The following is a 20,558-nucleotide window of genomic DNA, read 5'->3' as shown; positions in this document are numbered from 1 at the left end:
AGCTTCTATTTTTTAACGAAACGGTTGGTAAAAAGCAACAACTCAAAATCGAACCAAATCCTCGGCGTGAGTAGCACTTGCTCAATAGTGGTCTGCAAGGTAGGAAGGTGGGTTGCAGATTCTCCGTAATCTCTGTGGCTTCGTCACATTTTTTTACAGGGTCATCCCTTTAGAAGGTGCAGCCACGCCTGGGCCCTGGAGCCAAAAAGACCACTATGTTCCATATGAGGAGACCAGTAATAGGAATAATGAGTGATAGTTGGAGCTTTAGGTCTCGCCATTGGATCTCCGTACGAACATAGTTAAGAACCACTGGGCTGTCTTGTTGCTGTAGTTTTGGTTATTACTTTGTAGTTTGCAGATTGTTATATAGGTTTTTCCATTTGACAACATACTCCTATTATACTAAGAATTTACACATTCGGGTGCATTAGAATTATTATAATTGTATAAACCATTATGTAGACATTAGTTGATTGCCTCATTTAATGAAAAAATATGAAAAATATACAAGGCTGAAATGTAAAGGACTTTGGGGCCAATTTAATAGAAAACTCAGTTTAGTTTTACAATTTCCCCCTAAGATTACTTTTTATGCGTTGTTTTTTATTAATACATTTATATAGTACATAGAATTTTTTTTCTAAATTTTAAAAAACAAACAAAAAAAACAAAACTGACGTACATGCTTTGCGACAGAACTATGTGTTTTAGACACTTTTTGCGCCTCACTAGACCGTTTTGAGAAGGGTCTATAAAAAGAAGCATGGTTTAGCAAAAAAGGGGGGCGGCCTAAAATGCATTAAAATTTTGGGGTAAGGTATCGGTCTAACGTAATCCAAGAGGTGGCGTAAGGAAGAGAAAAGGGTCTGACATGTTTAGCAAGGTGAACCAAATTTATCATACAGCGTGCACCACTGTGATAAACTTGGCGCGTCTGCTTGCCTGGTCTAGTTTTAAGCGGTCTAAGGTTACGACTGTAATAATAAATCTGTCTCATTGCATTGTGAACTGCTCTACATGCACACTTATCCACTACATAATATCCGCACAGTCATTGGGGCAGATTTACTATTCAAATTGAGCCAGAATTCTCAAAAACCACATTTAATAACGGTTTAAGCCACTTTTTTTTTATGCCTCATCTGTCAAGGGTGTGCGGTTTGTATGAAAAGGGGGTGTAGTCTAGCAGAAAGGGTGTGGCTTAAATATCTCTACTTGCGCCAAAACTTTGACAAAAAAGAATGGCGTAAATTAAGCCAACGAATAAGTGGTATAAGGAAAAAAACGTGTAGCAACAAGATAATTTATCATAGAGCATGCACCACGGTGATAAATGAGGCGCATCTTCTGACTGCCTGGTCTAAAGACCCTTTTACACGGGTCAATGATCAGGCAAACGAACGTTCATATGAACACTCGTCCCTGATCATTGCCCTGTGTAAACAAGGCAACGATAATACGTTGAACAGGCAAACGCTTGTTGAACGGCCGATCGTATCGTTTATGTAGCAATAAATGTTATGAACAGGGAGATGTACTGCCGACATGATGGAAATACATGGGGACGAACGATCACAGTAAGGATCGCTCGCCCCCATACATAACCAAGCAATGCTCTTTGTGAAAGGAGCAAGCGAGCACCGATCAATGAGCTGCCTCTTTAAACGGCGCTAGTTTTCACGGGCCATATTGGGCCGTGTAATTACGACCTTAAGTTTACGCAGTCTAAATTTTAGAAAATATTAGTAAATCTGCCACATTGTGATAAAATGCAATTAACTAACGTACCTAAAGAATTCCATATAAACTGGAGGAGAGAACACAATATAAATGCAGGTAGTGTCATGTTTCAAAATGCGGCCTTATAGTGCCAAGGAAGCAGTGCCTACCACCATACCACTCTGTATCTCATTCTGATATAAGAATCTCATATCTGAAGTGATAAATCTATGCCAATGTGCAATAAGTTTATACTGTATATTTCTAGGCTTTTGTGCGTCTGATTTTGTGGTTCTTGAGAACAGCTAATGCCGTATAAAGGTTTTACTTTGAAAAGTCGGCCTCTCTCTGTTCCTTCAAATGTCATTACACTTTAAGCAGAATGGCAAGATGTAATATGAACCTGACTGAAGCAGAAGCTATTTTGAGAATGTGATGTTATGGGTCGGTAAGCAACAGATGTGCCTCTTCTCGGCCTTGGCATTCTAGAAAAATCATACCATGAATGTGAGCAGGGTCAGCTGTTTAGCAGCATTAAATAGCTAAAGTGCTGTCCTCCTCCTAACCCAATACAAAACCACCCCCACCCCGGACAAAAAAAAAAAGCTTTCAAGAGCGTCCCATTATTATAGTATCTTAACGTCGTAGCCCGTTACTCTCAAGCATGTAGGTGACCTTTACAATTCAGATAATATAGCGGGAAGGAAGAAAACACGGGATTCACACGACCGGGTCGGGTCCGAGCCCGAGTGCCGGCCGGTAAAATCGGCCATTCTGCCCGGCCGGTTTGCATAAAGTTATGCATCCGTGCCGGGCCGGGCAGATCCGGACAGTGACATCAGCGGCAGCTCCTGAAGGGGAATCCCCATGTGTTCGGGGATTCCGCTTCAGGAGTTTCCCCTGATGTCACTGCCCAGATATGGACAGAGACATCAAGCGCTCTGTCCAGGAGCGGAATCCCCGAAAACACGGGGATTCCGCTCCTTCAAGGAGCTAAAGTGCGGCTAGCACATAGCAGAGCGGGGAGATACCTCCCCGCTCTGCTATAGTGGCGTCGCTGCAGTAGTAGCAGCAGCAGCAGCAGCTGCTGCTACTAGCAGCGCCATCGAAGGTGTCGCCGAGCCAGGGTGCTTTTAACAAGCAGGGGAAGGGAGCCAGCGCAGCGCTCCCTCCACCTGCTGTACACCCCGGCCCTGCAACACAGTGTGCAGCGATGCCATTCGTCAGAATGGCATCAACTCCTCCTCCTCACATGCACTCTGCGCTGTGAGGAGGAGGAGATAGAGCGCAAGCCACGGGAAACCCGGCCATCACTCGGAACACATTCCGGTGATGGCCGTGTAATACCCGGCCCCATAGACTTCTATGGGAGCCGGGCGGCCGGGTGTCCGGGCAAAGATAATAGAGCATGTCCTATTTTTTGACGGCCGGATTTTCCGGCCGTCAAAAAATCGGTCGTGTGAATAGCCCCATTAGGGGTCTATCATTCCTAATGCAGCCGGGTGCCGGCCGATTTATGAACGGCCGGCACCCGGACGGGAAACCCTGCCGTGTGAATGAGGCCTAAGGTTAACTAAAAAACAACAACATAACTTAGCAGCAGGTAAATACGGCAAAAAAACAAATAAAATAGAAATACCACAAATAAGGCTCTGTTCATACCTTCCGTTTTTTACAGGAGTCATAACAGATGTGATATTGCGCTATTTTTTTCTAGCATTTTGGACTGAATCTGCCACGGAGACTCCTAACCTTTAACACAGATGTGAACATAGCCTTAGTTGTCCAGAATAAGGAAAATAAAAATAATGATGACAACCCTATATGAATAATAAATTAGGATTTATTTTATGATGGGCACCATTAATGGATCCATTATTATTATTATTTATTTTCTTTTAACTGCAAAAAATAACAGAGCATGGTAAGATATGGTTTATCCTCAACAAAAAAACAGCAGAAACCTGACCGGAGAATGAACAGAGATTTAGTGATCCTGCAAACACTACAAACCAAGAACAAATGGTGTCATTCTAGAATTACAGTTCGAAGTTTGTTTGGTACATTTTTCCAGAATTCGCCACATCAAGAGCACTCATACATCCATGGCAATGGAGGAAGAAGGCTTCATTACTGGTGTATTTGAGAAGAACCAAATTAACCAAGTGCTACTGTATCTCCGATTCCATTTAATCCAGCTATTTGGATTGTCTAAGACTTAAAGGGGTTGTCCGAGATACCAACATTTTTTCAAAAACTCTGTCATACATTACCCCTTATACAGACAACCTAAATAAAGCATTATTTTAAAAAAAAATTCTACTTCGCACATTTCTGCTTTGAGTTTAGCACAGTTTGTTTACATGCAGTTCAGGTCTGGTTTGTTGATCTTTCCTTGTTATGAAACTTTTTTCCCGTGCACGCTCATTGCAGGCTGCAATGAGCGTGCACGTACCTTCCAAGAGTTCACGTGAGCTGTCCTTGCTCCTCCCCGCTGACCTCCTTCACTGGACTTGTCTTCTTGCTGACATTCTTGAAGGATGGTGACCGTTCTCCCCCCATTATGTTTTTCACATTTATGTTTTCTTTCTCTTTTCAGGTCTATAAACCTCTTCGTGTCTACCCCAACCCTCGTCCACCCTCTTCTATCTCATGTCTCTCTCCACTAAGGCTATGTTCATACAGAGTTTTTTTGCCGGAGGAATATCTGCCTCAAAATTCCGTCTTGAAGTTTGCGGCAGATTTACCTCTCCCTGCACGTTGATTTTTGCGTCATTATTCCCGGAGTTTTTTGTGCGCTGTTTGCGGCTTTGTTTGCGGTTTTGTTTGCCGCTTTGTTCGGGCCGGTTTTCGCTTAGTTTATCTTGGCGTTTTTTGCTTGTTTGTTTGCGTCTTTTTTTGCTGTGTTTTCCGTTGCGTTTATCGTAGCCTTTTTCGTATCGTTTCTTTTTTTGCATCGTTGTTTGCGGCTATTTTTGCTGCGTTTTTCGTTGCGTCTTTCGTGGCGTTTTCCCAGTAGTTTTTCGCGGCGTTCTTTGCCTCTTTGTTTGCGGCTTTTTCCGCGATGTTTTCCGTGGCGTTTATCGTAGCCTTTTTTGCGTCCTTTTTCGCCTCTTTTTTTTGCGTCGCTGTTTGCGTTTTTTTTTCTGCGTTTTTCGTTGCGTCTTTCGTGGCGTTTTTCGCCTCTTTTTTCGCGGCTTTATTTGCGATGTTTTTCGCGGCGTTTATCGTAGCCTTTTTGGCCTTGTTTTTGCGGCTTTTTTTGCTGCGTTTTTCGCGTCGTTTTCCGTCATGTTTTTCGCCCACGGCAATTGAGTGCCGCGGGCATAAAACAACGGAAATACGCTTTCTCTGCCTCCCATTGAATTCAATGGGAGGTCAGAGGCGTAAACGCCCGAAGATGGAGCATGTCGCTTCTTTTTCCCACGAGGCAGTTTTACTGCTCGCGGGAAAAAGATGCCGACGCCTCCCATTGAAATCAATGGTACGCATTTTCGGGCCGTTTTTTACAAGTTTTGCTACGCTGTTTCCGCTTAAAAAAAAACAGGCGGAAACATCCCCGTAATTTCAGCAGTTATGGACGCCCTCGTGTGAACATACCCTAACAATGTAGGCTTAGATACAGGACCCCAGAAGATCTTATCCAGTTCAGGACTGCGCTGTTTTGCGCCTTCAGGACCAGACACCGTTTAGCCATTTTTAGCACGTGTTCGTTAAATGGCTATAACTTTTTTATTTGTTGGGCTAACGACGTGATTTTTGCGACGTTTTTTCCGTAGACAATACAGGTTTCATTTTTTATCGTTTTTATACACACCTTTTTTGCCATTTTAGAATTTTCTTTCATAAAGTTTGAAAATAATAGTAAAAAAAAAAACTTTTTTACGTTTCAGCTATTTTTTTTTTGCGTAATAACATAGTTTTACCCTAAAATAGACCTTTTATTTGTGATCGTCATTGTCTACTGTAAATTTTTATATATTACATGTCTATATTAGGGTAATTGGGTCAGCGCCAGCGTTACAACAATGATTGGCGGGGGGAACGGTATTTTTTTGGGGTGGGTATTTTATGTGTATTTATTATTGTATTTTTTTTTGCACTTTACTTTACTATTTTTTTTTTACTATGGTCTGTCCCCCAAAGGTCAGAAAAGACCTTTGGGGAACTTTATATATTTTTTTTCTTTCTTTTACATGTTTTTCCACTGTAACTGGAGCTGCACAGCAGCCCCAGTTACAGGGGAAATCAGCCCTCTCATAGTGACGATTGTCACTAATAGGGCTGTGCTGGGTCTAGTAAGACCCAGCAGCAGTCTGTCAGTAACGGCACCCGGTGATCATGTGACCACATGTGATCACATGATCACCGGGAGGAATAGAGACAGCGCCGCTGCTGCTGTCTCTATTCCTATACACAGCGTTCATTGAGCGCTATGTAAAAAGACATCGGAGAAGACAGAAGCAGCTAAAGCTGCTTCTATCCTCTCCTCAGGGTCCCCGGCAGTCACTGACAGCCGGAGACCCGACATTCAGCTGCCCGATCGCGCGGGCAGCAAGTTAAAACCCGAGCCATAGAAAGTCTATGGCTCGGGTTTTAAGGACCCGTCCCTGACTGCTGGCCGTAAAAATACAGCCAGCGGTCGGGAACCAGTTGTTAAACAGTGCACGGTGTCCCGCGGGCCGCAGATAACAGCCTCAAGGGCTGCATGCGACCCGTGTGCTGCATAGTGTTGTATAATTCCCTATCAAAGCCTACTATGTGTAGGCTTTGATAGGGGAAGAACTAAAAGTACAGATGCCACAGTACCTCTCTAGTCCGCGGGTGCCGTCCCTCTTCACTTTTTTCACTGTGAACACGCATAGGCGCGTTCACAGTGAAAAGATGCATAGGCTGGGCGGGCGGGCACGCGCAGAAACGTCACGTCTCCAGTGACGTGTCGTGTCCCATCCGAGGTCTCGCTGGGGCGAGACCATGTGATCGGGACACGACACGACAGTGGAGGAGGAAGAAAACGTGACGTCAGAAGACATGTGATCGGCAGAAAAGAGCTGCCAGAACGGAGAACAGAAGCAAGATTGCACAGGTAAGTATATTAGGGAATACTTAATGTGTGGATTGTGTGTTTAACTTTAAAATAAAAATATATCTCGGACAACCCCTTTAAAGGGGTATTCCCATTTTATAAAGTGATGTTATATCGCTAGACTATGCCATTACTTTATGATCGTGGGGTCCGACCTCTGATTCCTCTTCTAAATCAGCGCTCCTGCCTTCATTCTCCAGATCGGTCTGGATCCCAGAGGCTAGACCCCCACCGTTCATGAAGTGATGGCATATCCTAGTGAAATACCATCACTATATAACACCAGAAGACCCCTTTAAGACTTCCTAGAAATACAATAATTAATAACTCCACTGCTATTTTAAATATTACTTTTCGTAAACATATTCAGCAGTATAGTACATTATATTGCAATAAATGCATATATTACAGTCTAACAAAACGGCTGTAATAGTCAAGTTTCAAATGGGAGTGAAAAAAAACTATTTTCCATCAACCGCTTCCAAAATAGCAAACTAATAATTGATTTTAAATATTAAAATTGAAGACAAAGAAATTCAATGTTAAGAGCTCAACTTAAAAAAATAGATTTTGCCAGCCTTCATTGAACCAGACGTACCTGTAGCATCAGTGCATGGGGAGAATGCACGAATATGGAGGAGTTTTCCTTTGGTGACGATTCAAGGCAAAGCTGGGCATCAGTGGCCTTTGCATTGTAAGTGAATGCTATGCTGCTTGCAAGTTTTCCGTCATACAGGACTTGTTTGTGGTGCTCGGCCAAATGTATGTCACTCTCAGATTTAAACTTGAATGTACTCTGCATAAAGAGAAAGTAACAAAGTTAAAAAAAAAAAAACGGGAAAAAAACAAATAATAAAAAAAACCAAAAACAGTCAAACATTACATGTTAGATTGTGAAAACCTTGTATAGTAGAATAGAAAACTTAGTGAAAATGGCCACTGGGGGCACTATTTCGAAAGAAAAATGTATTTACTAAAGGCTCTGTATCATATGCAAAGACCACAAGGCCAAAATGTTTTCATTACAAAATGTGCACGTCTCTCTCCATTGAAGTCTACAGAAACAGCCAAACAATCATGCTATAGGTGGTATCCATAATATATCCCATAGGCTTCAAAGGAAAGAGACGCAAACTGCTCTCCCTATCCTCTCCTCTTCCTAGAAGTGAGTCCCAAAATGTAAGACTCCCATTCAAGGCATGATAGATGCCATAGATTGAGTAAAGTCTAAACAATGAGTTATTGCTATCAAGCAATTTGGTTTTAACAGCTGAAGAACAGCTTTTAAAAAGTCAATATAAAACTTATATCCCTAAAGGCAAGCGTCCCTGCTTAGTTGCCTTCGGACCCTTCCGTCACCGATTCAATCAAATTTGAAGAGAAAGATATCACTATTTTTCCCGGCAAAACGACGGACAGTCCAGTGAAACCTGATCGACCCCATTCTCAGTCAATGGGGCGCAATTGGTAACCATCGTGCAGCAGATCCGGCATCGTGTTGTGGCTTCCTTTATAAACAGAAGTTACAATGCAGATGTGAACAGAGCCTTAGGATAAAACAGATATTGGCGGGAGATTTATCAGCAATTTGTGGCAAAAAATTATGCATTTGAGGAGTGCTCTTATATTGGAGTTTCCATATGTAGGTGATTCCAACTTATTTGAAGACAAGCATAGCACTGCATGCACTGGACGCTTTCTAAACCTTTTGAGCGAAGGGTAAAAAGCAACTCAAAGACATAAAAATTGGCAAATACCATGCGCTCCACTTTTTTGGTGCATTTCCTTACTTAGGTATATTTATCTTGTAGAATAAATACATTGGGGGAGATTATCTATCTCCTGACCATACACATGGTATCACACCTATAACAAACAAACAAACAGAGCTAGAACTACACACAGTAGCCGCAAAATATTGCAACCATCCCAAGTTGTACGGTTTTAGGCCATTTGTTCACGAGGGAGTACGGAATTTTTTTCCGAAACCCTACGTCGGCAGTTGTCATTTTTGACAAATACAATATTGCAGCACGCAGCACTATTCTTACCGCCAAAACAGCTGAGGCCTCGACGGAACCGGCACAACGTCGTGGCTTCCATTAAAAAACACAGATGTGAATAGAGCCAAAGCCAAATTGCCAATGCAGAGTGGTATAATAATGTATAACGTAGGCATGTCTGAAGAACTATACTTGGACATTGGCATCTGAAGAAGCAAGGACCTTGATACAAGGCAGATACACACAGTGCGGGATTGTGGTGCGCTCAACTCCGGAGGCAGCAAACAATGATCAAAGACATTAACAAGCCGCACATTTATAATAGTAATTCCATCAGCGCTCGGCCGACACTGTTTATACAGTTAGATGAACAGGAGCATTTTCTGCAGACTGTTTACACATGCATAACCACGAGTATTAACAAATACCACTGGCTGTAATGGAAAGGCCTTGGAGGAGCGTGCATCACACGGATCATTAACTTGGTGCACTCAGGACATTCTACTAAGCTAGCAGCCCGCAATCAAGTCGATTAAGAAATACCACATACTACTATTTTAAACTGCAAATATCTTCTTTTTCACTTTTCAACTTTTCTTTTGTGTAAAGAGGTAACACTTAATTGCCTTCCTAAAATATCGCAAGAAATGATTGACACGGCTGCCGTGAAACAGTTTGCTGTCAAATTGTCCGAGCATGAACGGATAAGAGACTTCCATAAAGCAAGCTGTCATTTCCATTTGACATGGTTCTTTAAAACGTTGCAGACAGATGACAGCTACACGAAGACAACCGGCAAGACAATGAAAGTGTTTAAAACATGAGATCATTGACTTGCAATGTGTTTGTCAGGAGTTTACATGCAGGAGAGGGGAAGCTGCTCATTTCATCTGTACATTACTTCACTACAAATAGAAGAATAGCAATATAGGGAAGACAATTACAGAAATCTTTTTCCCATTTTTCAAGTGGCTTCTTAGAACGTATAAGCCAACGCCAACAAACAATTCATTAGATGGATAGAAAAATTGATGGGATTCTTACAAGAAATTGTATTTTCAGCCACAATTATTGGAATGAATTATTGGAAAACCTGCTCCGGGCATCCAATGTAAATGGCATTTACTGCCAAAGAAATCAATCCACCCCCTCCCCCAATTAATACAAACTGACACCTGCCTTCTTGCGGTCTGGTTGGTCTTGCTCTGGATTAACTACCTAGGTCACAGACATTACAATTTCCAAGGCAAAAAAATTGGGGACTCCAATAAAGCGCTGCTGACATCCAGATAGGAAAATTTGCATATAAAAGGTCATTTATTTTGTAATAAGAGCGGCTACGCGATCTGGATGGTCTGATAAAGACACCCGACCGGTGTTGAAACGCGTAGCCGCTGTTATTACGAAATAAATGACCTTTTAATTGCAACCTTTCCTACCTGGAAGTCAGCGGCGCTTTATTGGGATCCCGAATTTATTTTTGCCTTGGAAATTAGTACACTAAGAGAGCTCATCATCTGCACCTGGACTGTACCACACGAAAAGGTGAGCGCATGTATACCTAACGCTCCCCTCTCTCACACCCCTTGTAACAAACTGCACGATGTGGCGCCCAATGTCTTTTCTCTTCTCTAGGTATAACACCTCATAGACATGTCAGCAGATGGAATTGATGGGTCACATGTGAGTAATATCGTGTAACCCTATAGGAATTTAGATACAGGGCAGCGAACTGCATCTTTGTCCCAGGTGAAGGATAGCCCAGCTATGACTATGGCACCTTTATCAGCATTGCACATAATATACAGAAATATAATGTCATTGTTTGTAGCCTTAGATATGTAAGTCTTACAAAAACAGACTACGTTATATTTACAGACCCATAACAAGAAGTACTAGCGTTGTCTAGATTATCTACTTGTTAAGAGCAATGACTTGATTCACAGACAGAAAAGGTCGTATTAGGTCACTTTCTTTTTTCTTTTAGTACATCTGCAACAAGTGAAATAATGGTAAAGCAAGCAAAAAGGTGATGGGAAGGTGACCTGTATTTCAAAAGGCAAGAGAGCTAAGACCCAATTATGGACAAATCATTTCGCCAGCATTTAAAAAAAAATAATAATATAATTTATCAGTACGGAGTTCTGATAAATATGACCGATATCATTAGGCATAGTACATGATTAGAAAAATATGGCTGATCTTTTAAAAACAGCACCACTCCTGTCCACAGGATGTGTGTGGTATTGCAGCACATCTCCATGCAATGGGAGAAAAGGCTGCAATACTTGTGAATCACCGCTAAATGCGTGACGAAGATTCACAGTGAGCCAGTAGAAATAAAGGGGAAGCAGTGCTTGTACGAGCGCTGCACCCCCTTCAAAACAGCTGATCGGCGGGGCTTCCAGGAGCAGGACCCCGACCCATCAGCTATTGATGGCCTATCCTGAGGATAGGCCATCAATTTTTACTGGCTGGAATACCCCTTTAAATACATGTGTATGTTATCAGAGGTAACTAGAATACAAAAGATAGAGAATGAGAGAGCCCGAAACTCAGAAATAGTTATAAAAAAAAATTCAATAAGCAAAACTGGCCAGATTGTTGTTCACCTTCCCGGTTGTGTTCACAGTATCATTTGGCAGCACAGAGGCTCAGTGGTTAGAGGTCATATTTTTATTTGTGGGCTACAGCGCAGGGCATTTGTTTTATTTAGGGGCATAATGTGTGGCACTATTATATTCAGTGGGCACAATGTATAATTATTATATTCTGGGGCGCAGCGTATACATAGCATTATTATTTTCTGGCGCACAGGGAAAACATATTCTAGGGGCACAGTATAGGGAGATGTGCTGCAAAAGCAAGGAGCTGAAGATATCTAGGCTGCAAACTCTGCAGAGACGAGTCGTGACTGGGAGAAATAGTCATGGAGGGCTCGGCCGGATGGAGAAGAAAAAGGAAGGAGAATAACTCCAATCAGAGAAGACGTCACCTGTTAGTCAATGAATGTCATTGTTTATTCTGCCTCTGATTGCATCGATCAGTAGTCACTCGTATGGTCTGTAGCATGATGATGGGTAGTAGAATTTCAGTTTGAGAAACACCATCTCCCAGCAATACCTTACGTTAAGGTCATACTGGGAGGAGTAGTTTTATGCGGTACAAACTTACAGGACTGTGTATAATCTGATTTTGCAATTGATCTCTGTACAGCTTGGATCCGGTATTGTATATATGTTATGAGATTGGTTCTGGTACATTAAACTTGATTCGGATACTGTATCTGTACCTTAAACTTTTGTAGTTCGGGATATTGCAGAAAGCTGGGAGATTTGTTAGGGTGCTCAATGTGCGCAGTGCAACTCTCATGGTGCACAACCTAACTAAATAGTTGTGAACACATCTATAGTGCCAAATGTGCATGTATAGGTCCATAATTAAAGGATGAGGGTAATGTAGTGAGTGTGGGGAGGTACTGTATGTATGTATTCATAGTGTGGCAAACATGTTTATAACATGTTTGGATAATTTAAAGGAAATTAACGATGCATACAACAATATTTAGTCACATTTCACTCTAATATATGGTTTATTTTGAATATTGTAGTTATTTTATTTGGTTATAGATGTAGGAATCATATGGTAGTAATCTTTGTCGTCCAAGTAGGGAACCTGTTATACGCAGGATATCTTTTTTACAGCTATACTTTCCTTCAAGAATGAAAAAAATATAAGTAAACATCTAAATGGGTAGAAATCCTAACATTTTCATTTCGGATATCAATTTCAATTTCAGATATCAATATAATCAATGTCCTATAAAATATACATTCATTTAAATATGTTTAAAAAAAATCTATCCAGAACCCTTAACTGAAAAGATGACATTTCAGAAAATTTCGACAAAGCAATGCTTTTCTATATCACGGTCGTATGGAAGAATAGTTCAGGTACAACAGGAAGTCACAGCACAATCTGAAGTAAAAATGTAAATATATGCAAACTATCAGAGGCCAGGACAAACCGCATTTGTCTGACAGATGGGACCCGCACCAAACTCAAGAACCGGAACCACCGACCACATCCCAGTCTGGTAAAACGGCCGCTGGCCACCACATCCAGATGGGGAAGAATCCATGCAGAGGTGGTCAGGTTTCCGGAAACAGCCATGCTTGCTCAGCTCAGCTGTTTCTGTAACTCCCATAGAAGTGTATTAGAGTTGCGTAGCACGGTGAGACAGAGGAAGGAAACGAAGACTCCACTATATAAACTTTACTTTTCATGCCATGATCTCTGCTCAGTTGCTAATAGGTTATTCGTTTAAACATTCCATTTCTTTCTCTCAGACTCGGAACATTCTATATTTAGTTAGGAAAAAAAACCATCAAACATTTTGCCAAGTGAACCAAGTATGTCATATTTAATTATGTTAGGAATTTTGTTTCATTGGTTTTGTTGGCAGATTCATTCTGTATATTCTTCTAGCCAACCAAGTAGACTTAATGAATTGCATAGTTGCTACAGGGTTTGATATGCATGGAATGAATTAAGGCTATGTGATGTCCCAATTCAGTTCATTAAAACCTTTCATAACTCAGGTATTGCACGCAATGCACTTTTTGGGTTATCTTTCAGCAACCTTATTATCTAGTGCAATAAATATTCATTTAATGAGGACCGAAAATAACATTTCCATTGTATAAGTCATACACCCATTGTGCCACACAATGCAATCCTAGATGATGCACCCTCACATGGCATGTAGTGGTCTAGTGCTTGCCAACAGGATAGAAGCAGAACACATAAAACTGTGAACAACATTTTTACCCCCTTCCAGATATCCTATGGGTTATTTGTTACACATAGATCTAAAAGCAAAATATAAGATTATAATAGTGCTGCCAATCCAGGGTATGGAAACTGGTCAGGAGTTTTGTGTAAGACAGCAATGCCAGGAGCTGACACTACTACAGAAGAAATGCCCCACAAACACTTCATATTGGGTGAGCAAATCAGTAAAAAAAAATCCCATCCAGAACATATCGGTGGAATGTTCTTTGCGCTTTGTAGAATTTACGTAGGCCTCAAAAACACTGCAAGGCTGTGTGCACGGACCCTTGTATGGCAGCAGGCGGAGTCCCCATCATGGAGTTGTAGGCATTCTGTGAGCCACCAAATGCTACTTAATGCAGCACTGCATTGTCCCCCAGCTACGCTTCGAGGGAAGAATACCTTTGTAATATGGTATCCAATGAAACATGAATTCATGAGAAAAAAAAGCCTCCATATGAAGTCAGAGGTACAGTATAGATTTGTATGGGCACCGTATTATACATATTAATATATGGTGTGAGTGAGGCCTAAAGAAGGTTGATATATAAGAGCGAAGCTTCAATGAAACTGATCACCGTAAACATTGTTTTTTATTAGATAGAGAACTTATTAAAATACATTGGACAACATGACTCAAATAAGTCGAGTCGCTTCTCCCCTTATGTAAATCTACCCTCTCAAAGCAGACACTGAAACAGAGTTGGATTTTAATGGCCACAGCAGCCGTTTATTATTTTAAATAACAATAACTTTAAATACCATAATTTTTGAATCCCCAAAAAAGGGGATACATCATAACAACAAATAACCCACTGCGACCCTATCAGGGTCATAACATTATAAACCAACCAGAATGACAGGGGCAAGTCCTTGAAGCCACCGATACTTAATTTTGGCCATCTGCCCACAAATACCTTACCCCCAGCCGTAACCCGGCCCAGGAGCACCAAATTACCTTTTTGCAGATGACCACCATATATATATAAATATAAATAACCCAGCTTTCAAAAGGGGTAACACCCTAAGAAGCCGACAAATTGGGGGTGCATCCCGTGATGCATTCCCCCCCACCACTTTTTACGACCTACTTCAAGGACTCCCCCCCGCCAAAGCGAAACAGGCCTTGACCACCTCACGCCTGCGAGCTCCTCCACACTCCCACCGCTCGCTCAATTCCATCGGTCAAAGCCAGACTCCACATATCCATCCCCACCTCATTGAGGTGCACACCGTCCTCTCTCCAGTAACTGCCTGTCCCAGCCTCCAGATCCCAGTGGCGCACCGCAACCCCACCATTACGCGTCACGAAGCTCGATATGGCCCTATTAGCCTTAATGCGAGCCTTGTTCATTTTTCCCACAGAACGGGCCATCCGCCAGCTCTTCCTAGGGACCATCTCAGACCACACCGTCACCAATTTAGGATAAGTTGCCCATAAGCAGAGCAAATCATGCTTGACGTCCCGTACCAACTCCCGGAAAGGGCGTATACCCAAATCGTTGCCTCCCACATGCAACACCAGTACCTCCGGCGCCCTGTCAAGCAGTACAAAATTGTGAAACTCGGGCAATACCCTGTTCCATGTCATTCCCCGTATACCCATCCATCTCACAACCGCCACGTCCCGCGGAATCCTGAGCTGTCGACCGTCCGGCCGTACATCCGCGCGAAGGGCACCCCAGTACACAAAAGAATGTCCCATAATCCACACCATGCATGAGTCACGGCCTGCAAAACAAATGAAGAACATACACGCACCACCTCTTGCTGCCGCGTACCATCAATACTCAGGCGGAAACGCACGCACCCGGAACATGCTATACATCAATATATCACAACATGTTCAAGCGCACATAAGAACGGAAACGCGCCGACTCCCAACGCCCTATCCGCTGCACGCCTGCATCATCTAAACCCCATCTCACCGCCTCCGTCGCTGCCCCTATACGGAAAGAATGAGACGAGTATTGCTCTGCCTGCACCCCGCTAGCCACCAGACACTTTCTGAAAACCGAAATAAACTGATACCGCGACAGAAACGAGCCATCCTCGTGCCGCAGCAACGGCCCGTCTGAGAGATCTAAACCCGCCAAGTACTCCTTGACACACAACACTGGACAAACCGGATTCTTTGGGACCGCCAACAAAACCACTCGACGTCCTGCCCCTCCTTGGTCCGTTTTGGACCTTCGCAACACTATCTCCACCCTGTCTTCATACAAATCGACATTATCCTGCAACAAGCCCCCCGCTTTTACCGAACTGGGGGAAACCAATTCCCCTACCCGAAAGGCTCCAAAAAAGGCTAACGCAAAAGCCAACCGGAAAAGCTTGCTATCATACTCTGAACGACACACCTGCCGCACCACCACCTCCAGGGAACACAACAATTGAAATGACACGGGACGCCTCTTATCCCTCACCACTACACCCCGTCTCAGCCCCTTCAATGCCTGGCCCACCAAGAACCGCTTCGTGATATCTACCAACCCCCGTAACTTACAACCGAAAGCAATGGCCGCAACGAAGCGATTAACCTTAGCGACCGTGCAACCCCGGGCAAACGCATCCCCCAACCAAAACAGCAAGGCCACCATCCTATCATCATCCGAGCACACATCACCCAAAGATCTCACCCACTCCTCCCATTGCCTCCATCCAGCCGCATACGACGACCACGTTGCACTGGCCAGTGAACGTTTAATCAATGCACCTGCCGCCTGGATACCAGCTCCCACAGATGACTGGGACAGTCCACCCCTGTTAACTCCGCGTCCGGGACCAGCTGCCGGAAACGATCCCACTGCGAGCGAGAAAGCGCGTCAGCAATACAATTATCTACCCCGGGAACATGCACCGCCACCACCCATGCATTTAAACTCAAACAGGAAAGCACCAACTGACGCAACAAGCGAACCACTGGAGGGGACGACGCCGAAGTATTATTTATAGCCATCACCACCCCCAAATTGTCGCAATGAAAACGCACTTTTTTGTCCCGGAACCTGTCTCCCCAAATGGTGACCGCCACCACGATGGGAAACAGTTCGAGTAGGGCCAAGTTACGCGTCAGTCCCGCCTCCACCCATGCAACCGGCCATTTTCCCGCGCACCATTGACCTTTAAAGAACGCCCCGAACCCCACCGCCCCAGACGCGTCAGTGAACAATTCCAAATCGAAGCTATCTAACGCCCGGGACATCCAAAGAGAGCGCCCATTATACTGTGCCAGAAAATGGAGCCAGACCTGTAAATCTTCCCTGTGCTCTGCAGCCAGACGAATGAAATGATGGGGTTCCCGAACCCCCGCCGTCGCCGCTGCCAACCGCCGACAAAAAACCCTGCCCATCGGCATGATGCGGCAAGCAAAATTCAACTTCCCCAATAAGGACTGCAATTCACGTAGCGTAATTTTCCTAATCCGACACGCTCGCTCCACTACCAACCGCAAATCCCCCAACTTATCCTCCGGCAATCTGCACTCCATTGCTACGGAGTCGATAGTAATTCCCAAAAAACAAATGGTCGTCACCGGACCCTCAGTTTTTTCCACAGCCAAGGGTACACCGAACTCCCTTGACACCCAATTGACCGTCTCCAACAAATTTGCGCAAACCCCCGAACACGATGGGCCAACGCACAAGAAATCGTCGAGATAGTGAAGAACTGATTCCACTCCCTGACTACCCATTCCAAAAAAGAACTAAACACCTCAAAGTACGCGCACGACAACGAACAACCCATGGGAAGGCATCGATCAATGTAATAATCCCCTTCCCAATAACATCCCAACAACCTCTGGCTGTCCGGATGAACCGGCAACAAACGAAACGCCGCTTGAATATCAGTTTTAGCCATCAGAGCCCCTCTTCCGTAACCACGTACCAACGCTACCGCCGCATCAAACGACGTGTAGACCACAGAACAGAGATCCTGGTCAATGCCATCGTTAACCGACGCCCCCTTCGGGAAGGACAAATGCTGAATAAGCCGGAATTTGTTACCTTCTCGTTTTGGAACCACCCCTAACGGTGACACCACCAAACCTGGAACTGGGATCGTGCTAAAAGGGCCCGCCATTCTGCCCAGATCAATCTCCTTCCGGATTTTTTTCGAGACTACCCCCGCATGCTGATATGCCGACTTAAGGTTGCGCTGCGTGAAAGGGACCTCATGCAAAGGGGGCGGAATAACGAAACCGTAACCAAAACCTAAACTAATCAACCGCGCCCCCTCCTTATTGGGGTACCTACTTAGAAAGGGGGCCATCTTTATGAGCTTCACCGGAGTCTCCCCCATAACCAGACGCACCGCTGGCTCCCCCTTGTCGTTTTCCCTTCTTAAAACATTTAGACGCTCCATGTGACTGCCCGCTGCAATGTGAACACGCATGCTTGAATTTACACGTCGCTCCAAATTTGCACTGCCCCTCATTGAACTGCCAACACGTCCCAAATTTTGAACCTGAGGCCTGACTACCCCCGCCGGAAGTTCCTGCTGCATTCCCGCTCCCGGGAAAGGACTGCCCCTGCTTATAAAGTGCCGTCACTTTCAACCATAAGGCTATGTCCTTATGGTCCCACTGTATATTCGGCCGCACCGCTTTCCTCTGCCGAAACTGCTCATCGTAACGAAGCCAGGCCTGGCCCCCATAAACCCGATGCGCCTCCCCCACCGCATCCAAATAACAAAACAAGCCGGAACAATTATCTGGCGCCTTTTCCCCAATAACACTCGCCAAAATTGCAAAAGCCTGCATCCAATTGACGAACGTTTTTGGAATCAACCTGTACCATCTCTTTTCTTCCTCATCCTTTTTTGTTTCATCCCGCTTCACCTTATCTAAATTAAACTTCTCCAGCGGAAGCAAGGAAAAAATCTCCACATACTCGTCTTTCCAAATCCTTTCCTTTACCTCCTGCTTTAAATGCGCCCCTAACGGGCCCTCATAACAAACATAAACCTCCCCGCGCGCACGATCATCAAGACGCACCCTATCAACCTCCTTCGGCGAATCTGTTTGAACCGCCGCCGCCACTGCCACCGCTGCCCCGGCATTCAACCCCCCACCGTTTTGACGAACTGGAGCGCTTCCAACACTGCCCCCCCACACCGCGACCGGCGCCACACCTGACGGTTCTTGGGAAGGGAAACCACCTAGCCGCCCCACTAACACTTTTAAACATCCCACTAACTCCGCCAAACTATCCCCCGCACCCGCCTGTAGCGACGAGACCCCCGACTCCGCCGCGACGCCCACCGCCGCGACACCCTCTACACCGATACCCGACATCAATAAAGCTGGAAATGGTAACGTAGGTGTCAACTCACCAGGCTGCCCAGGGGCTGTGAACCCGTCAGCCGGACCCCCATGTCCACGTGGAGAGGCCCGCCGCTCACCGTCCTCCAATGCTCCGGACTCCCTCCGATGCTGTCCGCATTGGCAATGTGTGCACGGGGAATTCCGATTTTCGTCTGAGAAAAGGGGGGGTGACATCGCATCATCCAATTGGCCGAGCTCCAATTCATGCCTCATCCGTCCCGCTGAACCAGCTCCAAGCTGTTCCGTCCCTGGCACTCCAACCACCGACCTCATCCTGTGACCTCTGGTCATTTCCACCTCGACGACACCATGAGCCGACCCTCTGGCTGGCACATCGCCATGCAGGGTCGCCGTTGCCCTTCCGCCACGTGCTGAAGAAGGAGAGGATGTGACCGGAAGTGAAGGCCGCGTCCTCCTCGCCGCTGCCGCCGGGCGCTGCCGCGTTTTGGGATTCCTCCCAGGACCAGACGAAAGAGCAGCGGCAGGCCGCCCTGGGGTCTGGCCTGCAGGGTCCACTGATGGGCTCCTCTTGCGCCACCGCGCCCGCGGGATGTCTTCAGGACTCAGTCTTGCGGGCGGGCGCGAGCGCCTCGTGCTGCGCGTCACGCCGTGAGTGCCAGCCCTGGCCTGAGTCATGGGGGAAACGGGCTCTCCTCTTCTCCTGCCCGACCCCCTGGTACGCCGGTCCTGTACCTCGGCCTGCTCCAGCAGCCCCGCGACCACCGGCATGACAGAGCGCTCCCCGCTTGCTCCAGCCGACTCTGCTCGCTCCTGGACCGGAGCGCCCGATTGTCCCTGCAGCAGCGTCGCCACTCGTGCTCCGAGCCATCCAGGACCCTGAGAGGCTGCCGCGGCCCGCAACAGCTCCATAGCCTCCTCATCAGACGCAGCAGGGGTAACAAACATGTTCCTGCTTCTGTGTCCTGGCGAAGAGAGGGAGAGCACAAACAGGAAACAGGTACATCCCCTTCAATCCCCACCCCTTCTCACCCAAGCCCTCCTGCTGTCCCCCCCCCCCTCTTCCTCTCATAGGCCAGCCAACTCTGTGTCCCTCCCATCTATTTTAGTCATGGAGGCCTTCCCTTATTCCTTTTTTCTTCTTTCAGTACGGCCTCTTCTTGAGAAGCAAAGTACGCGCAGAAGACAAAGCAACTTTGTTTGGCTGATGTATCGATTTCTCCAGAACAAGATTTTAGAGAAAGTCAAACAGTTGAAAACTGTAATTGTACGATGGTTGTGCAATGTGTTGCCTCTCATCAATACCCTGACTTATTATCTCAGAAATTTCTAGAGACACCCAAGCAACAACTCCCGAGATGCTCGCTCACCGTATGTTGTGCAGTGGATTAAACAACCGTGTCGAAAAAAAAAAAAAAGCGCCAGAAACGTGCACTTCATTGACAATGCACAAGTAATCAGCTAAGTCCGCACGGGAATCAATATCCAATCAATGTTAATTCAGGACAGGAGTCTGGCTGATGACAAAATCACAGAATTTATTGCTACCTAGTAAATACCAATTGTAAAGGAGAATGCCACCTGCACCACACAGCGATATTCCAGCAATGTTCTAGATTAGTACTGGAGA

General features: G+C 45.2%; 1 protein-coding gene across 7 annotated transcripts in view; it reads right to left on the bottom strand.

The window, feature by feature from the left end:
- The window catches only part of NBEA (neurobeachin), a 575,138-nt gene that overhangs the window by 403,502 nt on the left and 151,078 nt on the right, over positions 1 to 20,558 (bottom strand). For 6 of the 7 annotated variants that reach the window (XM_075851713.1, XM_075851718.1, XM_075851715.1 and 3 more), the window contains exon 9: positions 7,407 to 7,604. In XM_075851713.1, the coding sequence (XP_075707828.1) occupies positions 7,407 to 7,604 (198 nt within the window). Of the gene's footprint in view, positions 1 to 7,406; positions 7,605 to 18,978; positions 19,901 to 20,558 lie in introns of those variants that run through there. The other variant, XM_075851719.1, reaches the window with a different exon arrangement.

The sequence above is a fragment of the Rhinoderma darwinii genome, chromosome 2 (assembly GCF_050947455.1).
Source record: "Rhinoderma darwinii isolate aRhiDar2 chromosome 2, aRhiDar2.hap1, whole genome shotgun sequence".
NCBI lineage: Eukaryota > Metazoa > Chordata > Amphibia > Anura > Rhinodermatidae > Rhinoderma > Rhinoderma darwinii.
The sequence above is the reverse complement of the archived record's forward strand: the minus strand, read 5'-3'. Positions and strand labels throughout refer to the sequence as shown.